At 35.1% G+C, this 10,192-nt stretch overlaps 1 protein-coding gene across 2 annotated transcripts in view; it reads right to left on the bottom strand.

Moving 5' to 3' along the window:
* The window catches only part of LOC106458291 (WD repeat-containing protein 44-like), a 54,818-nt gene that overhangs the window by 40,940 nt on the left and 3,686 nt on the right, over positions 1 to 10,192 (bottom strand). For both annotated transcript variants that reach the window (XM_022384459.1, XM_022384460.1), the window contains exon 3: positions 9,546 to 9,576. In XM_022384459.1, coding sequence (XP_022240167.1) covers positions 9,546 to 9,576 — 31 coding nt within the window. The remainder of the gene's footprint in view (positions 1 to 9,545; positions 9,577 to 10,192) is intronic.

Here is a 10,192-nt window from a genome sequence, read left to right as displayed (position 1 = left end):
ACACAAAATGATTCAATTTATTAAGATAACTCCCACTACCTACCATTACAGCTGATAAAAAGCAAATCAAGTGTAATCCTTTAGATCCATGTAACTATCCAATAAGCACTTAAAATAATTCAAACTTATCTAACAGTAGATATTATATCATTTGGCAAATATTTCAACTATCTTAAAACAAATTTTATTAAAGAACAAGCCTCTATCAAGGATTCCAAACATAAATCTATGTGTTATTTAAATTTATATTTCCAAACTTTTTGTTTTACCATTCAAATTATTCAAAGTGACAATGTCCTAAACCCTACAAATTTGGAACACTTATGTCTTTTCTAACCCCCAAAGCAAATAAATTCAAACCATTATGCATTTACTAGTATTTAAGCATTTACTTAAGTATTTTAAATTATGCATCATTATAGCAGTCCCTATTTGACCTCTTTCCTACATGTTAATATCCTGAAATATATCAATCTTATACAAGATTACAAAAAAATTCTTGCTCTTAAATTTTAAATCCTTATAAGAAAAACTTATAACTGTTAGCTCTTTCCACTTAAGCTAAATTATCAAATAGAAGGCTTGAAGGTTTATTCAATAATCACATCTAAATCCTTTTTTTTCTTCATAAAACAATATTCTAACAAAAAAAGCAGTTCTTTAAAGTTCTCTGCCATAAGTGTATAACTTTACACTTGTCAATATTAAATACTATGACTGTCGAAGTCTTTGTGAATAAATGAAAAATTCTAAATTAAACAGGACCTTCCTAGCATCATAGAATCGTCAGAAATTTGGAAATGTTATTGTCTAAAATGTTATTTAAATTGTTGACATAAACATTGAACAACAACCACCTCACAACTGACATAGAATCCCACAACTTGTATTCTAAAAATCGAAAAAATTACCATTTATCACTATTCTAACCAATTTTATATATACTTCATAATTTTCCCAACAATTACACAAGCATTTACATATTCATTCATTCCTTTGGAAGTCACTGACCAAAAACTTTGTGAAAGTTAACATTTTCCTTTCATAAAAATGTAATTCAGATAGATAAAAATTAACATTTTCCCTTCATAAAAATGTAATTTAAATAGATATTCACCTCTCCACAGAACAATTAGCTTGTGCCTCAGCACTACTGGTGAAAGGATTTTGTGCATGTGCCAAGCCATTGAAAAAGACTCTCACCCCTGCAGCTATTAACATTTACAACATTAGTATATGTTAAAAACAACATCAGACAATATCTTCAACAGAAGGGTAAAATAACTTCCTTACAAAGTACTCACTTTGAACATTTTGTGTAATCTGAAAACGTATTTCCAAACATACTTATCTCCGTTAACACATAGCTATTTATAGATCTTCATCTCTGCTATCTAAACATTGTGTTTGCTCACTTCAGTCTTTATACCCCACTCGACTGCCCTTAGCAATATTTAATTTCCAAAACTTTACACTGGCCCTCTACACAGGTACTGTATATAAGCACTGTATGTCTAGAATATAATAATTTTTTAGACTTACTGCATCCCGGTCATTAACACCGGCTCATGGTGTAGAGAAAGGGTGGGAGAGTGCCAGCAGAGGTAAGTATGTCTGGAAACACATTTTCAGATTAGGAAAATGATGACTTCCAAAAAAATACATACTTCCGCTGACACTTATAGCTAGAATCTCACACTAAGAAGGCGGAGGGGCTTGTGAGGGCATAGTTCGTACAGAAAGCATCTGCATAGAACAAAGGTGTACCATGAGAAGTAATACCCAAGCAGGGAAACTGCACTACATCCAGAAAAGGTGTGCTCCACACCCAGAACTACAGGAAAGTGAAAAGGGTGGAATATTACACAAGTAAGTATGATGGGCCAGCCCCAACCAAACGAGGTTCCATGACTCAGGGCTGGAATTAAGGGGTCATGGTACCCATATCCTCCATTGCTGGCAAGGGCAGTTGGACCAAAAATATATACATATCTTTGTGATAGGATCCCCACCAGCAGCCACGAAATGATTAATTTCGAATAACAGGATTTAGGAGAAGAGGGCGAAGTTGGGGATCCTCCTACCTGGGTCCTTGGAAGTCTTTCACAGATGTCGGTAGGACCAGGACCAACCGGTTTGATGCTTAGCTATCCAGTGGGGGTGTGCTTGGACCCTCTTATGAACACTGTCAGGTCTTAGGTTGTTTATGCAGTGGGTCTACTATCTCCTCGTAAATCCGAGTACAATGCGGTCCCATCTTAGGCCCTTGGTAGAACAGTGTTCCACATCCTCTCCATAATTCCATTGTAAGTGGAATTCTCCTTGCCTACTTGGTTGGAGAGTGAATATGACTGTTCATAAATCTAGATCGGATGAGTTCTGGACCTTGGGTGGAGTATAACATATATGATCCCGTCAATCCAAGATTGGGATGTTGCCTTTTTGGCTTCTTCAGGTTGATCAAACATATTGTCCACTTTGATGTTGCTTTCTTTCAAGCGGAGAGTGGAGATAATTCAACACTCCGAAGGAAAATCCTCTGTCCACTACCCCAGCAACTGAGAACTGGGTGTGGTAAGGACTCCCTAGCTCCATTAGTAGCAGTAGGGGACACATGTGTGCAGTGGGGAGTCCTGAGGAACAGGTCACCAGAAACAGTGCAACAGGTGAACCACAGTCCCTAAGTTTTAAAAGCAAACCGATCTCAACTCACTCAGCTCTAAGATCAGCAGAGACTGGCAAATTACCCTTTAGCGTTACTCATGATAGTCCATGAGTAGTGGTCCATTGAATTTGTATTGTGAGATAATACTACCATCCAGAATTGCTTCTAGATGGTCTCATGGAACACCCCATCTCGACAGAGCCTGTTGCAACAATGAACCGGTATAAAGGTTGCTAGTGTGGAATTGAAAAAATGACAAGCACACCTGACTAGGCAACACTCACCACTGGGTGGGATCCAAAGGAAATAAAGAGGGACCCTAGAAGAAAAACTGTTAATCAGATAATAAAGTTAAACACCTCCTTGTTAACATCTAGCAGAGGTAGTCAACACAGGGGAAGGCAAAATCCCACAGAAGAGGAAACTGCCAGATTATGAAGGTAATGAGATAGGAAAGTATTGTGACAAGTCCACGTACTGGCCCACAAAATATCCCACAGAGAACAGTTGAGACAACCAGACAATGACACTTACAGATGCCAAAGGTTGTGAGAAGTGATGTGGGGTATATTTTGATAGAAAACAGATTACCTTGAATTTATAGAAATCAACTCCCAAAGCCCCCTGGTTAATGTAATGGGTGATAATTCTAGGGACACTGCAGGATCTTACTAAATAAAAAGCCAGTGTGCATAGGAACCCTGAACAGTTCCATACAAGCCACAGAAGATCTAAGCGCTCTGACTGGACACAAAAGATCTGGGTATGATAGTTTGTAAAGATGAAAAATGTCTGGGAAAAGAATAGGGAAAAAAAGAAGTTATTCCCTTCTCTGGCAGCGAGAGTGTTCAGTAGGCAGGATTAGTCTGGATAGAGCAAAAACTAGGTGGAAAGATAGAGAGTCTGCTGAACAGGGATGGCAAATACATCAGAACAGCTGCATCCGGAAGCTAACAACAATAGAAATATACCTCGAAGGAAAGATGATAAAAAGAACAGGAGGTCATAAGTTGGAATGGATAAAGTGATAACACATGAAAAAACAACTCTAAAGTTCCAATTACACAATGGAAATGGTTGTTTGAGATGAAGAATATGAAAGGATCATAAATCAAGATAGCACAGGAGTCAAAATCCTTCATATACATAGAAGAGTGAAAGGGAGCAGCGAAAGATGCTGTATATAATGCAAGGTAGAAGCCAAACCATTCAAAAAACTTAAAACTATGGAAACTGTTGGATGAAGTGGGTGGAAGGCTCACGAAGACACCACTGACAATATGTAGTCCATTTCCATCGATAGATTGCCATAGTAGGTTAATGGAGGATATAGTCAAAGAAACGGAAACTGTAGAATTTAAACACCTATATTCGGGCAAAGGAGTGCATAACTTCTGTGCATGAAGATAAAGTCATTAAATGTCCAGGTGTTGAATGTTGAACTAGGTTATCTCAACAAGGATGAATGAAGAGGTAGTGGAGCAACTGAAGAAGAGGAAACTATGTCTGAGCAGGCCAAAAAGGTGCTGACAAGAGAACCCAACATGGGGTGAAATTAATCACAGATAAGAGTCTGGGTAAGAGATGAATAGGAGGAAAGGCATAAAAATGGAATCCTGTCCACTCTTGACTGAAAGCATCTATAACTAGAGCTTATGGATGTGGAATTGAAGACCAGAACTGTAGGCGAGCATTCTGATGGATTGCAAAGGTGTCTATCATTGGAGAGCCGAACCGAGAACAAAACCACTGAAAGACCACCTGATGGAACACCATGCTGGTGGAAGAATCTGATGGGATCGAGAAAGGTGATCTTCTATCAAAACCATAACCACTGGCACATGACAGGCCAAAAGATGTGTCAATGGAATGATCCGAAAAAGAAGATCCAAAGCCTGAAACCAAGACCACAAGAATGAGAACTTCCCCGATGAAAAATATATGTGGAGTAGTCAGAATGAATCATGACCATTCTGTTGGGCAAGAGAGGAAGACCTAGAATCATCACTAGATGTACTGCAAGAAGTTTGAGAAGGTTGATATGCAGGGTAGATTTGTAGTCGGTCCAAATACTCTGGAATGCCCACCACAGAAGCAATGCACCTCATCTGTGAAGAGAAGTATCCATGGAGAGATGGATTTCCACATGAGGAGGTGGTATCCAGACCCTGATATTTGTGTTGTTCCTGTCAGCCACTACTAGAGATCTGCAAATTGTTCGAGCAAAGAGACTGTGTGATCCAAAGGATCGGTATGCATGAGCCACTGGCCATGAAATGATTACTGAAGAGATCTCATCTGGGCCTGATCCATTGGTATGAGAGGTTCTATGGAAGATCAAGTCCCCAAAACAGACAGAACCATCCATGCAGTGGGAAAAGGTGACATAAGCAAATGCCTGAAAATCCCATCCCTAGCGTGAAGCCTGAGAGGAGAAGGTTGAAGTGCATTGAAAAATAACCCATGATGGACCATGTATGGAGTTGGTGAGAGAATGGATTTTCCAACTAATATGAATTCCGCCCTTTTGGCTTCAGAAAGCAGAATCTGTGGATGCAGTGTGGCAACGTGACAGGTTGGTGCCAAATGAAGTCAATTTTCCAAATAGCGATGTGTGCACAGACCCAGAAAACAAAGATGCTGCTCTAAGGCCTGTACTACTCAGCAGAAATCATATTGTGCTGAAGCAAGTCCAAATGAGAGAGCTTGGAACTGCTACATTTGGTCCTCATGCAAAAAATGTAGAAATCGACAAGAAGACTCTGCTATGGAGATGTGAAGGTAGGCGTCTAACATCAAACTTGGTCATCCAAAGATCTGGTGTGAATCGCCATTGAAGTTGAAGAAAAGATTACATGGTGAAACGAGGAGGCTGTAGGAAGAGATTGAGTCGAGACAGATTGATGATAAGACACCAATCTCTAGTGTTCTTGGTCACCAGAAAAAGATGAGAATAGAATCCTGGATGAACAGGATCGACCTTCTGAATGGGCAGACACTGACACCATTGGCGCCATCACGACCTTCTGAAGATCCCCAAGAATATGGACAGAACTGATTATGTGAACCAATAGGATGAGGTGTCAAAGGTGGGGGCCGCGAGATGTGAATGATCGATCCTCCAGAATTACCCGTCGGATGCGAGAAGCCCATGATGATAAAGAAAACTGCAAACATGCTGTATAAAATCAGGCTTTGAAAGTATTAGGGACTCCAGCAAACTAGTAAGGCCAAAAAGGGGTGCCTCAAGGAAATCACAAAGAGGAATATCATAATACAGTAGTAAGAGTTAAATGAATCTATGAAAATGGAGATCTGGTAAGAGGGATAACAGGTTCTAACCTGAAACCCCATAGAAACAAAAACAAATCCATCTGTTAAATCACTAATTTTTACTAAGCTCCTCAAGGATACCCAATACAGATATTATAAAAACAGTATGTACTACATGTATAAAAATTTTATAAAATATTTTGATGCACAATAAAAAACGTATAATTTAAAAGTAACCAAACACAGTCAAAATATTATTATTGATCTAAAGTGTATCCATTTTTATATTCACAAGAGGGATCTCTGATCTAAACAAGGTTAATACATCTAATTTATATCTGTATATAAGTAACATTAAAAAGAAAAAACTGCCTGCTGTCTTCAAGCTAATTTTTGAAGTTATTATAAACATACAACAGCTCAGAAAGATATGCCACCACAACCAAACATACTATTATTTTCACACTGTCATTACATTTGTATACGGTCAATAGTGACTGGCCCTCTAGTAAGATACTGGTTTATTGTGGTGTCATATAATTTAGTAGTGATTATATAAAGAAGGATGTGAGAACTACATTTCTTTCTTTTTATTTCTTATGCATACTTAGTTTCTTGTCATGCTTAGATCATTTTGTTGTTATGGCTGAGAGTTTTGGAATTGTCAGAATTGTTTTAAGTTGTGGTCAGAATGACTTTTTTAATTGAAGTTGTGATAGCATTGAATTCTGAAGAAAATTTCTTGTAACTAAAGTAATTTACTATGATTGACTCAAAGTAACCTTACCAGACCTAATAGGCTAGGGTCGAGAAATCGGGTATCAACTGTGTGTTGAGTGGCAGGATGCCTAAATATGATGGTATTGACTGCCAGGTGTTCTCATTTCCTTACTTAGATGGGCTTTACAGAAGCATGACTTTAAGAAGTTTCTGACCTTAAAAGTTCATGGATTTTGTGTGACTTGATAAATCAAACTGTCAGCAAGTTTTTTATTTTTTGCAAACATGAATTTATGTTAAGTTTCATAAGTGGTATTATGTTAGAATTGATATTTACCATTGTTGTCATGTGTAGGATACCTGTAAGAGGTTGGAGAATATACACTACCATATTTGCCCAAATATAATGTGCATCCAAATTTGAAAAGTTAAATTGAAGAAAATCAGTTTTTTTACACATCAGTTCTACAAAATGTATTGACTAGTTTCTAAGTACAGTAAACAATTATCGATGTATTAAACATTTTTGGAAACTTTCCTTGAAATTTTTTTACGTGTCAATTTTACAAAATTTATCAAAAAGTTTATACGTAGTAATACACTAAGCTAATCATTTATCTTCATATAAATCTTTCTCATCACTAGAATTGTTGCTACAATTGGATTTGCTTCCTTGAACCTTTGCTTCATCCTCTTCTGATTCTCACAGCATGTCATCATCCATCCCATCCAATGCATTGGATATGCAACATATTTTGAAACCTTTAATGATTTTCAGTGGTAGCTTCTAGTAAAATATCTAACAAAATTGAATGTGCGTGGATATAATGTGCTGTCAAATTTTATGGAGGTATTTGGAGGAAAAAAAAGTGTGCCTTATATTTGGGCAAATACGGTGATTTTTTAGATTCGCAAACTGAGCATTAAATCTTGTATTGGATAGTAAATTTGTACTATACAGACAAAGAATTGTAAATAATCTGACTGACTCAACTGATTCTCGATTGTAAAGAACCTAAAGAAGTTTTACATCAGATTATTATGCCATTAAGAAATAGAAATGCACTATTACTAAAAATTATTTACAAAAGAATAATTCCATGGTGGACTGAATAAATTGTCAAGGAATGAGTATGATATAAAATTATTTGTAAGAATTACAGTAGAGCTAAACTGTTCAAAGTGAACTGCTAAATATGGTAATTTGTAAAAATGTTGATTCCATGTTTTATTATAGAAATGATAATATAAAATGAGCTAAGTGAGAAAGCTGGACATTTGATTTATTTATCAATTCTGTCATTTATTGCTTTTCAGGTAAGGATTACTCTTCCAGTGGTTTAAAGCACAGCAATAAAATTAAAAGAAAACATATATGAAAAAGGTTAACAGTGTCAAGTATTCAAATAAGTAATTTGGAACTTCCTTATCAAAAATGCAGTCAATACAAGAAAAAATTGCATTCTTAATTTTATTTCACATTTTTTCAATTCACTGCACATTGATGATTTCTCTAAAGTTAGTGTTAGTCAAGGAGAAATAAGAGAAAATATAGTTTTACCAAAAAAAAAAGAGCTTTTGGTATTCATTTAGGAGTTTCTATAGGTTATGCAAAAAAATATGAAACTGTAAGGTGAAAATAAATATTTTTATTCTTGGCATGAAAATCACCTTTCATACAGACTGACTCAGTAAAGCCTTTGGAAATTTACAGACAAATGTTTATTAAAAATAATGTATTAAAAAATATGTTTTTTTTTATGTACAACATACTTGTAATGTTTACTAAAAGCTTGCCAAATGTCATGAAAATACACAAAGTACATTCAGATTATATATATCATGTAAAGTTCCACATTTCCAAGGTTGATGAAATTTACAACTTCATTTTTATAGTGTTAAACCTAAATAAGCCCTTTGGCCATTGGTTGTTTTGATCATCTATGACTGTTGTATCAATGAACCTTAATGATCAGTAAGATTTAAGTACACCACAATATGTATGTTGGGTGTTTATTTGGTCAGGCTGCATGCACAATCACACAATCAAGGCTTCCTTTGACTTTTCCATTAATGGTCTAGGACACCCACCTAAATACAATTTTGAGGTTTCTTCAAAAATGTACAGCCCCAATAAAAAGCAGTCTTAATGTTATATTATATATAGTATAGCTTTTTCATTAGATACATGCACATAGTCTGATGGTTTTTTTTAAACAATCTGCATATTCTAGTGAATCCAAACTAAAACATAATTCAAAGCATACACAGAACATCACATACAGTACTTAACACACACACTGAGGAGTTTAAGTGTGCAACCATCAATGTGACTTTAACATGATTTTAAAATTAAATAAAATGTTTACTGAAAGGGAGGGGAGTCAGATGAGCACCCAATGGAGTCAAAAGGGTTCAAAGAACAATAATTCTGAAATTTCTGCCAGGTCAGTTATGTAAAGAACTTGAGTATATACATCCCTGAGACCTCTGTAGAATCAAACAACAAAAATATTAATTTGATATTTTACAAGTTAAATGTGGTAGCAGGCTATTTAACATATGGATAACTTTTAAACAGAATTTACACAATTTCATACACTAGAGCTTTATGATTTACACATGTACTAGGCCATTTTTTCACTCTCAGATTATTAATAAATAAAAAAAGAAAAAGACAATTAATAAGCTCAAACCCTGTCTCCTTAAGTATACTTATATCAATATTAGCTTTCTCATTTCTAAATGTAAAACGGTACTTTTAATTCCACCCCAGTATCACAGTGAAAGTTTTTAAAACAGTAGATCATATTTGCTGTTTAACACTACATTCAGTTTTTCTAAACTAGTATTTTCCCCAAAACCATATAAAAAAAGAAATACTCACATGCTCAGAACCAGTTTTCCTTAGGGAAAATCTGAAAATAGAAAGTGTTTATATTTTCATTTCTCAAAATTAAGCAGCACTCACCATTAATATTTATCTTCTGTTCAGTGTTTGTTCCTAAATACTTTAAAATATACTTTAAAGTAGTTGCACGTAACAAGTTTTGAACATTTAACTTTATCTAGACAGTGAAATAGATATTTAGATTTCAAACTTAAGAACAATTAAAACATGAAATTATGTAAGCTTCAATATACTTTCTAAGAGTTCTTACCTAAATCTTTATTACAGTTTGTGTATATATATATATATATATATATGCTGTATACATTGTAATATCTCAGATAAGAGAGTTAAACCGATTTTCTTTAATATATTCTATTCAAATTTTGATATGATTTAAAAACAATTATCCTTTCAGAAAAAAAATGTTTATATACAAAATTGACTGAAGCACAGGAGTAACTTTCAAATTCTTTACATTTAGACCTATCATGGGAAAAATTCATTTTTCTTCAACACTTAGTCAAAAAACTAAATGTCACACTAAGTTTATTATTGTAAAGAAAGTTATTATTTATTTTTGACATTAAACATTTTCATCTTTCTTTTGAGATAAAATGTATACAAAAAGACTACCTTAGGTT

Source organism: Limulus polyphemus, unplaced genomic scaffold (assembly GCF_000517525.1).
Source record: "Limulus polyphemus unplaced genomic scaffold, Limulus_polyphemus-2.1.2 Scaffold440, whole genome shotgun sequence".
Classification (NCBI taxonomy): Eukaryota; Metazoa; Arthropoda; class Merostomata; order Xiphosura; family Limulidae; genus Limulus; species Limulus polyphemus.
This window is presented reverse-complemented; position numbering and strand designations above follow the sequence as displayed.